General features: G+C 31.3%; 1 protein-coding gene across 1 annotated transcript; it reads right to left on the reverse strand.

Annotated features, from left to right (window-relative positions):
* Positions 1-1,920: 1,920 nt before the first annotated feature.
* Positions 1,921-4,826, reverse strand: LOC137823083 (putative inactive receptor kinase At2g26730). Its single transcript, XM_068628197.2, has 2 exons — positions 3,326-4,826; positions 1,921-2,678 (listed from the first exon to the last, which is right to left on the reverse strand). The coding sequence occupies exons 1-2, from the start codon at positions 4,638-4,640 to the stop codon at positions 2,110-2,112; spliced, it is 1,884 nt and encodes a 627-aa protein (XP_068484298.1). The 5' UTR covers positions 4,641-4,826; the 3' UTR covers positions 1,921-2,109.
* Positions 4,827-21,099: the final 16,273 nt, after the last annotated feature.

Consider the following 21,099-nt stretch of genomic DNA (forward strand, 5'->3'; position numbering starts at 1 on the left):
GGTGTTGTGTTGCCAAGGATTCAAAATGCAACTAGTGATCAAGACGCATTAAAAGTTCAATATCATAACATTCTTTTTCAAGCATCTGATCCGAAGAAGATGATGAATAGTATAATACGATTAAGATTCAAGTAGATATATGATAAAATTTCAATGTTCAAAATTCTATAAATGAAGAAACATTTTAAAATTTCAAAAAATGTGATTAAGACACACAAATTACATCAAAGAAAAAGTTTCCATGTTAAGCATTTACTACATGAAGAAAGGAAAGTTATCCAAATTTGAACAAATATTTGAGTCAAGAAGATTTAAATTGGCTCACACATTCAAGACTCGCAAAGAATGATTAAGATCAAAAGTTTTTATATATACTACTAGAAAATTATTAAATAGAAACTAATTTTAGAGACAAAAAATAATTAGTTACTAGATTGACTAAATTAGATACCAATAATTCCTTTAGTTTCTAAAATAATATCTAATTTAATGAATATATTTTATCTCTAAAATTAGTTTATATTTAATGAATTTTTGTAGTGATAGAGCCTCTCACGAATATTTGAAGATATGCAGTACACAAAGTTTCAATGATTCTGAGTACTATATAAAGACTTGGAGAACTAAGAGCAACACATTATAAGTACACTGAAAAGATTTCAAAAGAAATTTTTTTATTTGTACATATTTTATCTGCTTCATAGAGCATCTAGTGAGTTGGGTGTCAGTTTTTATTTCTCTCTTTCGATAGTGTTTCTCTCATTTTCTGAGAGAGGTTTTTATCTCAGGGGGAGATTAAGACTAGTTATTTGAAGAGGTTTATACTCATTCTTGGAGAGGTGTTAATATCAAGTGAGGTTTAGAATACTTATTCTTGTAGATGTGTTAAAACTTGTGCACATGGAGAGGTGTAGAGTATTCGTTCCTAGAGAGGTGTTAAAATTTGTTTTGGTGATAGCTTTTAACCAGGTTGCTTAAGGGGATTAGACGTAACTCAAGTTGTAAGGTGAACATGGATAAATTAAGTTTTCTCTCTTGTAAAACACAATTGATATACTGAAAATTGAGAAAAATCTCAACACTTTGAGTGTGAAAGAAAGACTGTCAAGTGGTGATTCTTCCCTTGGAGTTTATCTAAGAGAAGCATGGATACTTTTCCTCTTCTACAAGTGGTGCACCTTTCTCCTTCACATAAGTATGATAAGTCTGCTTATCTCTTATCTTTGCTTTCTATTTCCATTTTTGCTAATCTCTTATTCATATTTGTCTTATTAAAGTTCTTATGCTCTTGTTTTTTCTGTTATTTCAACTTAAGCATTCTTTCTTTTGCTTTTTTTTGGCTGCAACCTTTCACACTTATATGATTAATTAGATTAAATTTGTGTTCATTGGGTAACATTATTCTTAAGTCTATTTCCACTAAAGTTAGCGAGATCGTTATCATGTTGGTTCAGCAGATTGAGATATATCAGATAGCTGATGAGAAGACACCTCAGCGTGTAAGGAAGAGCACACATCAGTTTTGCAAAGGTCATTTGAGCTAGCAAGAACACATATTATCTCCCGATTGCATTGAACATTTATAAGTCGAGTGCTTTGCATTCAATAGTGTAGAGCCTGCTTGAGTTCTAAAGTTTGCTTGTTTATTTTACCAGTGTATGGCCACTGCTTTCGACCATATACAATTGATACACAACTTTGTAAAATCAAGTTGTTATCATAGTAAACACTTATCATTTTTTCTATCTTTCTTCCGTCACATTATAACACTAATAAAATTTCTATTTCTTTTTCTTTTTTCTAGGTGTCATTTGTTATTTTGGGTATCTATGTACCAATTTTTTACATATTTGTTGAAGTGTCATGCAGTTTGGCTCATTTGTGATACATAGAATTATGTAAATATCATAACGGTAATGAAAAGATAAGGTCTACAAATGTAAAACCCTTGTGTTCTCACCGAAATGTAGAAATGTCATATTAGTGAGTTCTGATCATGATCTGCTTCAAACTGACAAAAATTGGAATAGTTTACATACTTCTTGAAATATGTTTCCTTTTTCTTTTTTTTATAATTTGATATGTAGAAGTATACAACTAAACTCTTGGTCATGTTTCAAAGGATATGGATTTCTCTTCCTCCTCTATCAAAGCATTTGTCATCACAACAACTTGGCTCATGCTTGGCCTATCATCTGGAGAAGGATTTAAGCATTTTAATGCTACCTGCAACAAATTCATCATCCTCTCTTCCGAAGCACCCTGTGAGATTAGGGACTTATCAAAAACTTCGATGGTCCATTCCTCTCTTACCACTGAATTCGCCCATTTAACTAGATCAAATCCATCATTTTTATTTACTTTCCCTGACAACAGCTCGAGAAGAATCATACCGAAGGAGTATACATCAGCTTTGAAGGTGGCTGCAATTAGATCTTTGCTTTTGAGGCCTTTGTTGTGCGAAATGACAAATTGATCTTGATTTTCTGCAACCATTAGGCCATATTCGCTTATGCGTGGATCCATATTCTTGTCAAACAAAATGTTATTTGACTTTAGGTTACCATGTGCTATTCCATTCTCAAGAAACTCCTCATGCATATATGTCAAAGCCTCAGCAATCTTAGCAGCAACATTTAGTCTGCTTACCCAGTCAAAAGAGTGGCCACTTTGAGATCCTAAAATCATTCAAAGTGAAGACACACAAATTTGGTTAGCTTTACTCTTCGAGGCTACATTTCAAAGCTGGCCTAGTACCACTGAAAAAAGTTCTTAAAAATGCAAATGATAGACCGAGTAATATCCCATTAAAGGGCAGAAAGAATTATATATACATTTCCTGCAATTGGAATTTAAATAATAAGAATTTAAGCACAAGAGAATCTAAGTCAAACATAAATATTATATCAAATAGTTTATTTTGCTCAATTCTTAACTCCTAACTGGTTTTTTCTTTATGATATAAATTAAATTTCAATACAAACTTTTGTTAGGTTAATATAATATGAAATTCTAATTTTATTTAGAAAACAACATTAAAAGTACCTAAAGAACTATATAAGCTTTGTCCAAAAGAAAATAAGTATCATCTAAGGAAAAATAATTAGAAGAAATATATTAGAGAATATCATTTTAGATGGCAACCAAATTTTAGTTTTCATCATCACAGGTAGAAAGACACCTTTTTCCTAGTTGAAAAGTGCTTCCATTTAGCAGAGACTACTTTTGTAATATGCATTAGTAAGTCAACTATAGGCACATATGCTTTATTACTTTCTATGTAAAATGATTGTAATGACACCTTATTTTGGTTAGATGCACTTACCATAGAGCAACATGAAGAGACTACCATTCTGCATATATTCATATGCTAGGAGCTTCTCTTGCTGAGAACAATAGTATGCAACAGGTGGCAATACGTGTGGATGCTTCACCTGGGCTATCAAATTCATCCTGCTCTGAAAATCTTGCTTAGAAATCCCCCAATCTTTAATCCTCTTCACTGCCAACAGCACCCCATTATCGAGCATAACCTTGTAGAGGCTTCCGTGCTTTCCCCTCCTAATCAATTCAGCAGGAGCACCAAGCAAGTCCTCAAATTGCAATCCTCTGAGGGTTCGACTTGAAAGAAGAACAAGACCTGATGTTGTCATCCCACTTTCCAAAGATGTCAACGAATACTCGGATATGATCCCAGTGCCATTCTTTGATCCATTGGAATTGGATATTTCACTAGTCTTGGCAACAATACCAACACTTTCTTGTGCCTTTTCCTTCTTTTCAACTTCCAATTCTTTTTCTTTGGTCTTGAACCTACATAACAGTTTAAAGGTCAAGAAAATCAGCGTAATTAAACCAAGGACTAGGTAACCTGAATAAATGGACAAATCATTAGGGAACGATTTTTTGTCCTTCTTTTCTGGTGGTGGTGGTGGAGGAGGACATGCATTTGAAAGTGGTTCCCCACATAAGTTAGGATTCCCAGAAAAGCTGTCTGCATGGAATTGGCCTCTGAGATCAGGAACTGGACCATGTAAATTGTTGTCAGAGACATTAAACTCTTCAAGGTTGGAGAAGTCATAACTAGGAATCTCCCCAGTGAAGTTGTTGTTTTGAGCAACGAAGGATATCAAACTTGAAACATGAACCATGTTAGGAAGCTCTCCAGTTAAGTGGTTGTCCGAAATATAAAGCCGTTTCATGTTACTTAGCTTGGCAATAGAAATAGGAAGGTCCCCAGAGAATTGGTTCCCACTTAAAAACAAGTGAGTCAATAACTTGCACTTTCCTATATCCTCTGATATCGAACCATGTAAAGTGTTGTCCTTTAGGCTAAGCATTTGAAGAGACTTTGCAATGCAAAGAGAACCGGCGTCTAAACTTCCACCAAAATTCAACTTCTCAAGAGTCACACTCATAACGAGTTTGTTATCTGAGTGGCACCTCACACCGTGCCACTTATCTTTGCAGGGATCTGATGAAACGTTCCAACCCCACGTAGAGTCTCTTGGTACATACCCTGGTGCCAATTTATCCATGAATGTGACCAGGGCATTGATCACCTCTTGTTCTTCTGAATTGGCCAGTAGAAGAAACAAAAAGATTGCAATGAAGAATGCCCAGATGAGTTTTACTCTCATTTTTGCTGTGTTTGGTGGCTATGTTTTTGGTTTCAAAGTATATTCTGTCGTGATTTGGATAATGAAAATGGTTGAACTCTATTGTAGTCAATAAAAGCCAACGTGCAAGGGCATAACATTACATTGCCAAATGGACGATACGAAACAATCATCTTGTGTAGTATTGTGGATGAAATTGACGTTGAGAACCCTTGGAAATGAGCCAAAAGGCAGAATAGTGGCTTTTTCAGCCGGCATTTTGAAATGGTCACAGTGGCACTACTAGCTGCACGTCTCTCTCAATGGTTTTCTCTTCTTTTGCTATTGCTTTATGATGCTTATTTTTCAATTTTATGAATCCCAATGCTTCACTTGCATGCGAGTATTGCATATAATCGGTGCACCATTTACGAGGTGCTTCAAGCCTTCAACAGAAACATTTGGACCGCTTGGACTGTATCTATTGCTAACTAATACTTCAATGTTATTAAGAGGTAAATTCTGCAATTTTTATTAGAATATAACAACAATTCTCTCGATATATACATTGAAATAAGAGTAAACTAAATTCTACTAAATATTACATTATCAATATATTTTTTATTAGATTTTGTCTTTATAAAACTCATCTTAAATTGAAACTTCATTTAACATGACTATATTTATAAAAATTTATGTTCATATAAAATTATTTCATTGTTCATTAATTTTTAATATATATATATATATATTTAAATATATTAAAAGTAATAATTTGATCTCTCTGAATGTGTACAGTGTCATATGGGATAACGTAACTCTTGAAAAAATCACAGAAGTCGAAATATTCTTAGGAATTTTATTAACAGTATACGTCATCTGACAGTTTTCTTTACATAAATATAAAAAATTAATAAAATTTTAAAAATATTAGTTTTTATCTTTAAATCATACAAAATATTAATTATTGTATTTTAAAAAAATATTTATGAAAAAACATAATTGGGACAAAGAAAATATCATTATTCCTACATATTTAATTTGCAATGAAATATTAAACTACAAGAAAATTATTAAATAAAAACTACTTTTAAAAATAAATAAAAAATATTATATTTTATAAATTAAAAAAATTATTGATATTTAAAAGTAATTTTTATTATTAATATAAAAAAATTATTTTTTAAATTGGTATTAATTAGCTACTAAGGTTTTAGTTATTAACTTTAAAATTTACCCTGATAGACAAAACTTTGGTAACTAATTAGATATAAATATAGAAACTAGTTTATAAATTTTTATTAATAATAAGAGGATTTACTCCAAGTCACTTGTTATCGTATGAGTGGAGAGTTTTTATGATTATTTTCTGAAATTTAGCTTGTTAATCCTCTTGTAAGGCAACTTGAATCAGACTAATGAAATGGTGCCAAAATTTAGCTTCACTTATCTTCTAGCTTTCTCTTTGATAGTAGTTTTGACACTTTTAGAAGTTGGCATCACCTCTTCTAAGTTTTTACTTTCACTAGTCAAATTCACTCTTTCCAATACATCATCAATTGAATCTCCATTTTGCGACCATCAATGTGTCCAAAAACTTCAAATAACAAAGCAAAGCGAGGATGCAAAGCAAGATTGCATCATTTAGTATTAAGAGCATGATTCAATCAAGATAAATAGTTCTAATTTGTTCTTGAATCTCTTTTCAATCCATTTCATCGTTTATTTTTGTGTTCATTGTGTTTTAATCAGTTCAAATTATTTATCCCTACTTGATCGGTCCATACATTGCATATTAGGTGTTCTAATTGTGTTAACATGTGTGCTTTTGATTTTATTGAATCGTAATTCAATTTTCATAATACAATATATGTTTTACTATTTTAATTTAAGTTTTAAATTTGTTCCTTGTTTTTTAGTCATGTTAATTCCATATATGTCATAGACTTCAAGTAGTACTGTTGTTCACTTTTGTTTCTTGTTTAGCTTTGAGTAACCAAAGATATTTCATCTAATTCTAATTGTGTCTTTGAGTGTTTTTCATTTCTGATTTTGAGTTTAATATCTTCTTATTACTTCATTAGCAAGTTATTAGAGTTAGGATTCTATTATATTTTGAGTAGATTATTCTTTCATTCAAATTCCTTAGGTTTCCTTTTTTCTCACATTTTGTGCTTTTGTAAGTACTGGCTGGAAAACTTTATATCAATTTGAATATTGCGATAATTTCACTGAAAATTTTAATCTGGCTTCTTTTTTGTTAGAAAGATTGTCCTAAAAAGGAGCTTAAAAATTCTAAAAGGAAAAAAAAAATTGGAAAAGCCATAAGCTCATATTGAAAAGCTGAGCGAGATGAATATGCGTGGAGTGAGTTGAACATTTGCATGATTTGTCAATTTTTTATCCAAAAGTAAATTGACCTGAAAATTATTTGAATACTTTCTAATTGATTTCATCTTGAAGTGTTTAAAATTTCAAAGTCGAATCATATATGGAAAAAATTATAAATCAGCCTAGTGAAAATGAATTCTACATTTTTGTTTTGTAATCTACTTTAGTGTTATTATAAGAAAATGATAAAAAAAGTAAGAAAAAGAGATGTTTCTTACTATGGTTATATCACTTCATGTATAGAAAATATATAGGGAGTTTTTCTCTCCAAATTACAATCTAATTAGGTAGGGATACTAATTGTGAGATTCTATCATTATTAAATTAATTGCATATAATTGGGTACAATATTGTACAATATTGCATACAATAATTGCATATAATTTGATAATTATTATTTCCTTAATACTCCCCTCAAGTTGGTAGGTGAAGATCATGAACCCAACTTGTGTCGTAGCGTCAAAAACCGTTCCTTGCCTAGTGTCTTTGTAAAAATATCTGCGAGCTGATACTGTGTCGGTACATATGAAGGACTGATTATCCAACTTGTAATTTTTCTCACACAATGTGACAGTCTATCTCAATGTGTTTTGTGCGTTCATGAAATATTGGGTTTGCTGCTATATGTAATGCCGCTTGATTGTCACAGAAAAGTTGAGCTGGCAAGTTACATGACACATTTAAATCCTGCAACAAATATCGCAACCAAACTATCTCCAAACAAGTATTGGTCATCGGGCGGTATTCTGCTTCCGCTGATGATCTTGATACGTTTGTCTGTTTTTTTTACTTCCATGAGATAATAGAAGAACCAAGAAAAATGCAATACCCAGATACTGATCTCCGAGTTGTCTGACAACCTCCCCAGTCTGAGTCGCAATAAGCTGTCAATGTCAGATTGTTTTCGGATGGCAATAGTAATCCTTGTCTTGGTGATCCTTTGATGTACTTTAGGACTCGAATTGTGGCATCCCAATGAGGTTTCTGTGGATCCTGTATATATTGACTTAGGGTCCGAACCGAAAATGCTATGTCAGGCCGAGTAACCGTGAGGTATATAAGTCGTCCCACGAGTCGTCTGTATTTGACTGAATCCTTTAATAACTCTTCATCGTCTTGTGTGAGTTTTAGGTATTGTTCCATTGTGGACGAGCACATGTGAGTCTCGTATCCTGCAAAATATCAAGCGCATATTTTCTTTGGGACATGTAAATACCAGCTTTGGAACGGGAAAATTCAATCCCTAGAAAATATTTTAGGTCTCCAAGATCTTTAATGCGAAATTGTTGTAATAGACAATCTTTAACACGCTGAATTTCTGTCAAATCATTTCCTGTCAAAAGAATATCATCCACATAAATCAAAAGGGCAGTAAATGATGAATTATTATGTCTTGTGAATAGAGAGTAATCTGTCTTGGACTGTTGAAATCCTACAAATTTAATCACCTGAGAAAATGTTGAAAACCATGTTCGAGATGCTTGTTTGAGACCATAAAGGGATTTGTTGAGTCGACATACAATGTTCTCCCCCTGTCGATGATGCTCGGGTGGCAAGTCCTTGTAAATAATTTCATGCAATGTGCCATGTAAGAAGGCATTTTGCACATCTACCTGGTGAGTAAACCAATTTCTGGCTGCTGCAATGGTGAGGAAACACCTCAAAGTTGTTAATTTTGCTGTTGGTGAAAAAGTTTCAGAATAGTCGACACCTTCAATCTGAGTGTACCCTTTGCGACAAGGCGCGCCTTATATCTGTCAACGCTACCATCTGAGTTGTACTTTATTTTATAGACCCATTTGCATCCGATGGATTTCTTTCCAGCGGGTAACGGTGTCAAGGTCCACGTTTGATTTAGCTGCAAGGCTTAAAACTCACTTGTTAACAGTTATTCCTCGGTTTCCTAATTGAGAGTTTATTGTTTTTGCAACTTTAATTTATTTATTTATTTGTGTCTTTCAAATTAATTTTTGTAGTTGCCAATTTAAATCCATTTAAGTTTAGCAATTTTAAATTGAGCATTTGTTGATTTTATTTGTTGATCTCTTAAGGTGAGTTCAATTTGTGGGGAAATATTGGTTATGCTGATTTGGAGATAACATGTAATGGATGATCTATGGACAAGACCTGAAACAAAGTGCTCATTAGAGGGGACAACAAGTGAAAGACTAAACCCTAAACGCATTGGAGGAAAACTGACAAGTCAAAGGAGGAATTAAAAAAATCCATTGTACATTGATTGTGCACCATGGAACCTTTATGTTCAAACATTAGCTTATTTTATTTGATTGGGAAAATTCTCTCAAAGGAATCTCATGAAGAACATTGTAATAGAAATTGTGCATTATTAGTGAAAGTGTGTCAAAGGGCTCAAAGTATCACTTGCACTTTCACATAGGAATCGTCTAACTTTCTTTATTTACTTTCTTCCTATTTTCTTGCTTTACTTTACTTTCTTCTTATTAATTTCTTGCTTTCCTTTTATATTCTAAGTCTCTATGATAGCTAGGGTGTTTCTCTCAAATTTTTAGTTGACTTTTCATGGTCTCTAAGACCCTTGCATACACACAACTAGGAAAAATTGTTTTTGAAATTTCTTTTGAGGAAAATTTGTTCAAACTATTTGAGGAATCTTTGGCTAGGAGAGACATTGGATATTAAACGGTCCTAGCGACTCACAACTCTTTCGTGGGAGTGAACTCATAAATTTTTTACTCTTTGACCTTAAAGGAAACTTTTCAATTTGAAAATCTATTTGTGAAAATTTTATCACTCATTTTTTAATTAAATTTTTTTATTGTATATTCAAAAAGAGTGGTCATTCTCATGTACTGAGTGTGCGAGGAAATAATAGGGACCCAATGGAAGAACATTATTGGAGATATGAGACAAAAAAAATATTGAGAGAAAAATTGGAAAAAAAAAAGATAAAAAGATCAGTGAACTGAGGGAAATGTATACTCAATTAGTGAGAGATAAGGACTAGAGCAATGATAAAATAGATGAAGAGTCTAACCATAAAAGAAATTAAAGTAATGACTCTAAGTCCCAAAGTGAGGGTGTGTATAATAGTCACCACAACGATGATTTTTATCAACCACTCCGAAGACACTATCACAAGCCCAGACATCACAATTTTCCTAAAGAACCAAAGGTAGACTTTCCCCCTTTCTATGGTTTTGAGAATGTAGAAGAATATTTAGATTGGGGGATGAAGGTAGAGAAAATCTTTGATTGTCACCAAATTGATCATGAAAGGAGAGTATCCTTCTCTACACTTAACTTTCAAAGACCAACAATGTACTGGTAGACATCTTTAGTGAACGACCTTGTGGTTCATCATAACCCTCAGATTAGATACTAGAGTGAACTTAGGGTTGCCCTTAAGAAACACCATATGCCCTCGTGCTATGATAGGGAGTTGATGTATCAACTACAAAATCTCCATTAAAAGGATACAATTGTAGAGGAATACCGGAAAAAAAATGGAGTTACTTATGTTGAGGGCAAGAATAAGGAAAGAGCATAGGATCACCATTGCAAGATTCCAAAGTGGCTTAAACCTTGAGTAAAGAGTTCATGTTGTAATTGTTGTAGTTCAAGTTTAGTTGACTAGTTAGACTTAACCATTGTTCCGCATCCAAAACCTTATAAATTGCAATGGATTAAAGAGGGTGATGGAATAATGGTTAAGGAATAAATAAGTATTATGATTTCTATAGGAAACTATAAAGAAAACATTTTGTATGATATTGTGCCAATGGAATTCGGATATATCTTACTTGGTAGACCATGACAATATGACAAGCAAGTTATTCCTGATGTTCTCGCCAACAAGATCAGCTTCACTTACAAGGGGCAAAAAATAGTTCTTTGTCATCTTTCACCCTAACAAATGGGAGAGGATCAAATAAGTCTAGACAAATTGAGGAAGAAAAGAGAGAGGGAAAAAATTAAAAGAAAACAATCTCTCTTCAAAATAAAATAAAAAGAAAAGAAGGAAAAGAGTTTGCAACCATGTGTCTCCTTTAATGAAGTTATTCCAAAAAAATCTTAGAAAAACCAAAAGAAAATAAAACCTCTTCTGGTGGAACAACCTCTTTTTCTTCTCCATTGCAAAGGGACACTTGTTGCTACAAGTCAGAAATTTGAGTCTCTACTATTAGTGGTACAAAATATTTTAAAAGAATTTGGTGATCTTTTTCTTAAAGAGGTTTTGAGGGAAATTGAACTTCAAAATGATTTTGTTCTTGGAGTCAACCTACCCAATAAGCCAACTTACAGAACAATCCCCGAGAGACTAAAGAGATATATATATATATAATTGGTCACAATCATCTTCCAGTTTCTGATTTAGTTAAATAAAAGATCTCTCATTTAAAGTGAAACCAGTTAAAAATTTTGGTTTTCAAGTAAAGTAAATTCATGGTAGAAACATCGATATAGTTAAAGTATTGTGAAATCTCATATGATGTGATTCTAGTTGAAAAATAAAAGAGAAGATAAGATAATCATATCTTAATATTTCTTGGTAAGCTAATTTTCGAGGACGAAAATTTTTGAAGGTGGGGATAATATAACAACCATAGAATAAAAGAGAGATAGACCCCTTGGTAAAAAAAGCCACAAACCCGGAACCCCCACCGCCTTCTTTCTTTTTTTCTTTTTTTTCTCTCTCCCTTTTCCTTCTCTCTTCAATTTCTCTCTCATACCTCATCTATTTCAAAATTTGATCACACTCTGCAGTAGCTGAGGAGTCAGGCTACATTTCTACCCGATCAAATTTTCAAACAGAGTAAGTTCATTTTTACTCTAAAATTCCCTTATTCTTTATTTTTCTCTATGATTTAGTCATCAATCTTAATGGGGCCAGTTGAGAAAAGTGTTTCTCTCAACTTGATTAAGCTAATACTAAAATTTGGTAATAGGTTCCTAAATTTTGGAGTAGTTCCCCTGTTTGAGGTAAGGGAAGCTAACTTAAATTTTTAATAGCACCCTAGGCTAGAAGATCTAGATGTGGAGGGGATGTGGTCCCAATATTCAATTTCTCTTGCAGGGATGTTGCGTGTTTATATATTGTGTTGTTTGTTTATATATTATTTAAACTTGTAGAAATATTAGATTTTAATGGTTTAGTATTTAAGTGTTTTTTTTATGTTAAAAAAAACTTTTGAATGTTGTGGATCGCGTTTTAAATGATATTGTATGATGAAAATAGTACGGAATTGAATTCATACATTTGGGATAATGTATGGACTGATGTTTGTTCGTGTATTAAGTATTGATGCCTATGTGGTAACAGAGATTTCCGAGTTTCACTGATGATCTAAGTCACCTAGACTAAGGTATCAGGTGGTTAGAAGCTGATGGAGGAGTTCATGCACACCATGACATATGAGATGCACGGCTTGGGTTGTATTGAACTTATCCTGATACTTTTTCTTGGATTCGCTGGTAATCTTTGTAGCAGGTGTTAGTCTCTGGTTAGACTTACTTAATACAGGTCTTCCAGAAGACGTTGTTTGTTGAATATCCTATATGTGTAAATCCATGTGAGATCTATGTGATTGTTTTATGTTGAGATTTGAAGAAGATTGAATAATTAAGAAATTGATCCATGTAATTTGGTTTTCTCTTTTGATTTAATTGTGTATATTATAAAATTTATTTTCACTAGCTTACCCTTGTTTTTCTTATTGTGGTGTAAGTTGCGATGATTGTACAATGTACATGAGTAGATGATCGTACAGGTGCCAGAGGTTCTTAAGGACTTTAGGATGTAGTTTTTAAACCTTCTACTGTTAATATTTGTATTTCTATAAGTCAAAATTTTGTAATAGAAATATTTTGAAAAACTTCATGTCTTTGTAAAAATTAGTAGAACTTGTATTCTAATAATTAGATGTATTTTCTGAAGTGTTACATAAATTAATTAATATAACTAATTATTTTTAATTTTTAAATTAATTACTATTTAATAATTTTTGTACTGTTTTTTACCTTACCATTCATATATCACATGATTGTCACTTTCAGAATACTTTATAAGAATTAAGAAAAATCACTATCTAATTCAAATTTAGAAGAAAAAGATATAAGACACAATTATTGGTATCATGAATTAATGTATTATTAATAATTCTTCTCTCAAACTCTCAAACTTAAGATTTTGCAATTAGAATGGAAAGAAAAATGATAAAAAAAATGAAAGTGTTTTTTTTTTCTGCAGATTTTACACCTATGCAAAAATACTTGGAACCTAAATAATACTTTCAAATGTTATTCAAAAGTCAAGATTAATCTTGAAAATTAAGATCAGTTCTGTATTCCATTAAAATTAAGGAGATGAAACGGCACGTGGTGTGATGAAAACAACTGATCTTTCATCAAATTCCTTAAAGGCCAACATTGGAAAATGAGAAAAATAATTAATAATTAATGAGTTGCCAATGCTATCTACAAAAAAATTTCTTCTCTTTTGGGTGGTCATGAGTAGACACAGTTAACGACAATGGAAGGTAACAACAGGAGTATGTTTCCTTGGCAGCTTTGGAAGAGGTATCTTTTGCCATTTCTCGTTCCTAAAGATTCCAAAGTGACCCTAATCATATTTTATAATTAATTGTAAAATATTTATATAACTATTTTATGTTTAAATTTAGAAAAAAATTATGAAACAACACAAATTAAGTGAAGAAAAAAAAGTATAAAACTCAACTTTTTATAATTCAATGGAACAATATCCTACTTTATTTTCTATTTGATTATTATATATTTTATTTTATCTTTGGTACAATTTCGGTTGGTTCGTTAATGGTTCGAAGTTATTATGATTATTATTTTTATCCTTATGACTAACTCTATTTTTTAAATAGTATTATATAATTATAAGTTATTTTATTATTATTTTATATTATTTTTAAAATTAATGTAAAATTTTGTTTATGTTTTTTTATTTAAGTTAAAATGTCACAACTAACCTATTAATATTAATGGTATGGATTAAATATTTAGACGATCCCATAAGTAAAACCTTCAGGTATATTTTGATGATAACAAAAATCTATAATAATAAGGATAGTTAAAACCAAAAATAAAACAAAGCATATGCAAGATCATGGATGCATCAGACGCATAAGACAATGGTTACTAAAGGACTTATCAAGTTAGCAGATGAAGTCGGTAACAAAACTTCATGGATCAAGTGTCATAATCTAGTGTTAGAGGAAGACTAGCACAATATGTTCAAAGCTAAACATCAAACGATGATGTGTTGGATGATACTTTTAGATGAACATATAAAGCATGAGCAATACACAGACCAGACAATGACCAAATAAACGTGACAATGACCAAATAAACGTGGTAGATGATGATCATGCGTTGGATAAATAAATGTTAGGGGAGTTTCCAAACTTAATCCTTTCACCTTATATGTGCTTACAATGTTTATTAAACTCGTTTTGATTAAGGTAAATCATATAACTTATATTTGCATCAAAACACAATGTTTTAATTAAGATTTAAAATGTTTCAAGTGAACTTCAACGAACATATTATGTGACTACATTGTCGAATATATTGCAAACATTCTCTGAAATGTAGTGAGCAAAATTGATATATCATATTCAAAAATATTTTGCACAAGCACAAGATCAGTTATATCCTAAAAATCGAGCACACACCTGTCTTATACTTTTGAAGATTTTTTGAAATACATATTTTGTAGAATGTATTCAAGAGAAATTTAAGTGTGAAAGATTTATTCTAAACTTGAATATATTAATATTGTTTTGATTAATATTTAAGAATGGATTGTATTGATAATTTTAAGATATTAAGAGAATATTAGTCAGTGATATATTTGCTCTCAGATATTCAAAATATTAATATCATTGGTAATCACAAGTTTCTAAATGTGATTTTAGGAACCATCAAGATGAACGTGCACAAGTTTCCACACTCGGAGTCAAATTGATAAACTGATGAGTGAGATTGGTGCAATCATACATGAAGCATCATACAACCATTGCCTACAGAGAAAACATGTTCAAATATACAAATCTAAAAAGGTAAAAGATAATTGAAGAGATATACATCTCAAAGAATATTGTGAGAAAGAGAATTAAAGACGCAAACCAGAACTTTCCATAATCAATGTCAAATACAACAAAGGTCAAGTGGAGGATGTGATACATAGTTCAAGAGTACATTAATGCAAAGACGTATTTCAAGCAGTGCAAAATGTGATTCAAGGAATATCAATATCATATATCAATGTTCATGAACTCAAGTAAGAGAATCAGAAACCAGAGACGCATAGTAAAAGACAAAGTGATTATTTTCATATTCAGCATCCAAGTTAATTAGAGTGAAGTAAGATATGACTGAAGAATCGTCACATGCATTAAAGGATTAACATTCACATCAAAGATCATAAAGGAAATAATTCAAATTGTTTCAGAAGCTCAAAGACGCAGAGAATATAATCAAAGCAAGAGTTTCCATATTCAATGTCCGATGTGATGAAATTGATGAACAATGCACGAGAATGAAGGATACCTGGAGATTACAATATTAATGAATCATCGCTCACATTGGGACTGAGAGAATAAACAATTCAAAAAAAATTGAAGTCCAAGATGCAAAAGAATCAATCAAGAGAAAAGATTTCTTTATCCAATGTTCAACGGCTATGTGAACAAAGAGAAGAATTACAACTTCAACGGCCACAATCTGAAACACTATATAATGACCTTTAAGATAATGAAGATTCACATAAGTGTACAAGCATACAAGATTACTACAAGTGATTGAGCGTTTAAGTGTATAGTCTTTCTGAGATAATATTTCATATATGTTGATTAGAGCATTCATAGTTGGGAAGTGAGCCTTATTGTAAATTCTTCACTGTGTAAAGATTACCCTGTGAGCTTTCACTATTTGCTCTTTGTTTGAGAGTATTTTTCTCACTTGTTGAGAGGTCTTAGTCTCATAGAGAGATTAAGACTTATTGTATGGAGAGGTGTTCACTACTTGTTACCTGAAGAGGTGGAGAATACTTGTGTACATGGAGAGGTGGAGAATAGTTGAGTTGATAAAGGCTCTTAAGCGGGTTGCTTAAGAGGAATGGACGTATCCCAAGTTATGGGTGAACTAGTATAAATTTTGTGCGTACTTTTCTCTCTATCCTTTATCTTTTAAATATTGTTTTTCCTTGATATTTTTGTAGGTACTGAATTAGAGCTTGAGCTCTATTGAACCTCCCCCCTCCCCACTTTCTAGAGCCAAATGTACCTTCACTTGGTATCAGAGCTAACATCAGGGTTTAGTTCTTAACAGAACGTGAGGAAACGATCCTACAATAAACTCAATGGAATTCGAATGTCAAGTCATCAATAGGCCACCCTTGTTCAAGGGAGAAAAGTATGATCTATGGAAGCTGACATCCTTTCTCGAGTACAACCATGTTGATCTTCTTATTGTCTTAAAGAAAGGTATCTCATCTTTGCTTGATTCCTTTGGAAACTTCATTGATACAAGAATCAAGGAATGAGGAGGACAAAACTTTGTATCTATTAAATTCCAAAGCTAGGAATATTCTTTTATGTTCCCTATCTGAAGAGCAAACCTCTAAAGTCCACGCCATGGCCAGTGCAAAGGACATTTGGGAAACAATTACTCTATCTCATGATGGATCCAAGGAGGTAAGAAGAAATTGTTGAGATTGTGGGAGTCTAAGTTCAATAGGGGGGTGAATTGTACTAAGGGAAATTTTCACAAATATACTCTCAAAGAAATCATGACAGAAAAATAACATTTGATTTAAAGAAAAACATATTGATTTTCTTGTTCACGAAGCAGTTTCAGTAATACAACAGATTAGTTTTAGAATCAACAGATTTTATTTCTGACTTATCAATTCAGATCTTTATACAGAGGAAATATTGAAGACAATGTTAAACCTTGAACACCATGAGTTAACAAAGAAAAGTTGAGAATCAAAACAAGTGAAACAAGATCTTTAATTCTGATTTTCAAAACAGAACCTTTAAAACACTTATTTCAAATGGTTTCACTTAAAACATTTTTGTTAAAGAGATTTAGGAATAAGAACTTAAAACTAGCAAGCACTTTTCACAAATCTTTTAAAACCAGTTTTGATTTGATGAAATCTTGAACCAGTTTTAGAACAAGATTGCTTATAAGAGCTTTAGTTTGAGTATTACCTAGTCAAAGATTAAGGATACCTTGAATTTTAAGAATGATTAAAGTCTTATTAGAATCTTGAGAGACAAAATATCATTTAAGTCAATACAGCAGTTAAAAAACAACAGATTCAATTCTAAAACAACATATTCAAATTTGAAACAACAGATTTTTTCATCACAGATTTCCAAATTTTAGTTTTAAAGAACTGATTAAGGAATAAGAGTGGCACACATTGGCTTATATTGGTTTACAAAATAAGAGCTACATCCAGTCCTACTTTACACCAAAATGGATTCCAGTAAAAATCAAACAATCTTTACAAACAGCTATGTTCTTGAACCCTTCAAGAACTAAGAACATGGGCTGAAAAACACTATTTCAGCAACACTATACTTCTAGAAACACTATCAAGAAGTACATACACAAACAGTTTTATAAGGAAAAGGAATTTAGAGAAGAGAACACCTTATTTGCAGACTAAGGAACTCAAACTCGAATCCTCACTACTGTAGAACTTTGACAAAACTTCAATTCCCAAGCCAAAAGAAAACAACATGAGAACTCTTAGAAGTTTTTAAGAAAAACTTTCAAAAACTAAGCTCACATGAAAACCTCAATGAAAATCACTTGAAAATTGTAAACACTTTGTAATTGCAAGGGATGATTTGAATTGCAATATAGCTCCCTTTTTATATGATTCAAATCAAAATAGTTTTGAAAATTGTTATAAAACAACATATTAAAACTTGAAAGAACAGGTTGTGTTTTGAAAAGGCACTTGGTGGTAACATAACCAACCTATGATCAATTGAAAACATAATATGTGAGCAAAACTGAATTTTTGAGACAAAACAGAATTTTGAAAATCAAAACAGTTTTGTTGCAGTACAGATGATTCAATTGTTCTATCAAACAACAGATTATTTTTTTGTGCAATAACACCAATTTTGAAAAACTTGAGCAGACTTTTAAAACTCTTTTTAAAAGATCCTTGTGCTTAAGTTCATCACCATGGCTATGAGATATGAGGTTGAATTAAAAGGCAAAAGGCAACTTAAACAACACAATCCTAAATAAGACCATGATATATGATTTGTATACATCTTCAAACATATTGTCTACATCAAACACATCTTCATGAAAGTTGAGTAGAATCTCCACTTATCCTCAACAGAAACAAGCTTACCCTCTTAAAACACAATATGAGATGTTTAAGAGGGAGGAAAATGAATCCATTCAGTCAATAATTGTCACACTATAAACCATCCTAAACAACTTTAGAGCTTTGGAAACACTCATAAGTCAGTATGACATAAATGAAAAAGTCCTAAGGACTTTCCAAACAAAGTAGAGAATACAAGAAATTGCTCTTAGAGCCTCAAAAGATCTAGAAGTGATGACCCTAGAATAGCTAGTAGGAATTTTTATCATCCATGAGCAAGTTCTCCAAGGAGATGATAAAACTACCAAGGGCAAGAACCTCGCCCTCAAACCTTCCCATAAAGCCAAGAAGACATAATCCCTAAAAGTCTTCTACGAAAATGAGGATATATGAAACAATTTACAATTTGATGATAAGGATTTTGCATTCAGCACCCATAAATTTAAAAAGATGTGGAAAAAGAAAAAACTATTATAAATTTATCATTTTCTAAAATATTTTGCGTCGACTAAACCTACAAAAATCTCAATAAAATATTTTATTTTATTTTTGCATCAAATAAGCCTGCACCAAAGTTAAATTAATTTTAAAAATTCTGGAAATTATTTAGTGGTGACCTAACCTACACTTAATGCAATTATTTTCTTCCCCCCAAATTTAGTGTCTCATGTTGTGTTTCCTTAACTGACACAAATAAATTAATATTACTTAATTATTTTTTACAATTATTTGCGTGGATTTTTCGTGTGTTTGACCGACGCTATCTATTTTACTTTTTTTCCTGTTCACTTTGTGTAGGCTTAACCAACGCAAATAGCGTTTGTCTGTTAGCCCACGCTTTTCATGGCAGCTAAATCTTATAATTTTTGTAGTGGCAATCAAACCATATTACAAAGACAGCCAAGAGTATTGATCTTGAACCCTTCAAGAACACACAACACTCTCAACAAAAATACAGATTTCATAAACACTATCTAAACTATTTACAACACATAATAGTATTAAAAATGAATTTAGAATACATCTGGGCTTTACACAAATGAAGAGCAATATAAAAGAATAACCAAGAATATACTTCACACTGTAACAATGATCCAAGATTTCAAGCATGATTCTAAAGCTCTTTGATTTTCTCTCTTGAAAAACGTATTTTGTAATCACTCTTGTTATTAAATTGATCAAAAATCTTTATATAGACTTAAAAGATGGTTAAATCAGTTTGATCATTTAATGAAATATGTTGAAATCATTTAAAAAAACATTTTGAGAATCATAATAGCAGTTTGTTAAAATTCCTTAATGGATTCTTAAAACAAACTGATTGTTTTCATTTTTTGTTGAAATCACAACATAAAAAAACTAGTTCATTTATCGAAATAACTGATTGATTTTACTTAACAGAAAAGACAAAAGAAAACAAATCATTTTTTAAATTCTTTTAAAAACCTTAAGTGTTTTTCAATTAGTTGATACAATAAGTCAATCTGTTGAAAAACTTGTTGTAGTCATCCGACTTAAACATAAGTTATTTCAACTTATTTAAAATACGAATCAACTAACTAAAAATAACACATATTTGAAAAATAAAACTTTCAAAAAAGATTTCAAACCAGATTAACTTGAATCATAACTAGATACAAATTAACAACACAAAATCTACCTAACTAGACACAAACACCATAGCAAATTCTTCATGATAGATTTAGAAATCATCAAAGTCGCTTTGTTCAACACATTTATCTTTGTGAAAGTCTCTTTATCATTAACAATACTAAAAAGGACTTTCTCGCATTTATAGTTGATACTCATATCAGCATATTCACTAGAAGTCGTTATGAGTTAACTATAGCTGGTTCATGATATGACATCCGAAGGATGCATCTAGTGCAAGGTACTTGTCAAGTTGTGTTTATTATACTGTTTAATGATTGACACTTGTATAAGAGAGTCATTTTATGTTAAGCTTTATATCATACATGTATGTTCTTTGGTTCTTAGCATCTAATATTACATTTTTATGTTCAGGCTAAAAGGTGTTCTCTTCATCTTTTTCTTATGTCGTCGTCTTATGTTCTTCTGTTACTTTTTGATGAAAAATTACTTTATTGGAACTTTTGGACCTTCCATTCTTCTTGACTTGAAAGACTCATGTCTTTCTTGCAATAAGGTTCAACTTCTAAGATCGTGAAGGATATAGCTATTTGTTGTTTAGAATAGTATCAAAAAGCATGATCAATTGATAACATGTTTGTATAGCTCTTTTCACTTTTTTTTATAGCACACATCTATTGCTTCCACTTTCTTTGTAGTAGCTTTTTTTATTTGTTGGAAAGTCTTGTGATCTTTGCAATAATCATTTGTTTCTTTGTATAAATGTTTCACATGGACTTGTCTACTTTATATTTTTTTTTTTTTTACTTTGACTATAACTTCTAATTTTACTAGAGACTTGTTCTTTAGTCACAATTAAATATGATCTTAAGTTTTCATCTATTGCATATTGTTCACTAACTAAAATATATTAAACATATCAAAATTATCAAATAATTATAATTAAAACTTAAATATTAAATCAAAAGATTTAAAATATTTAAGGTTTTCATCTTCTAAGAGTTTAGTTTTTCTTTACGGTAACACTGAACAGTGAACTTAAAGTCAAAAAAAAATATTTTTTTATTAATCCTATTAATTTTTTTTTTACGTGTGAATAATAAAAATATTTTAATTGATAGTAAA

The sequence above is a fragment of the Phaseolus vulgaris genome, chromosome 9 (assembly GCF_051622355.1).
Source record: "Phaseolus vulgaris cultivar YP4 chromosome 9, ASM5162235v1, whole genome shotgun sequence".
Taxonomy (NCBI): Eukaryota; Viridiplantae; Streptophyta; class Magnoliopsida; order Fabales; family Fabaceae; genus Phaseolus; species Phaseolus vulgaris.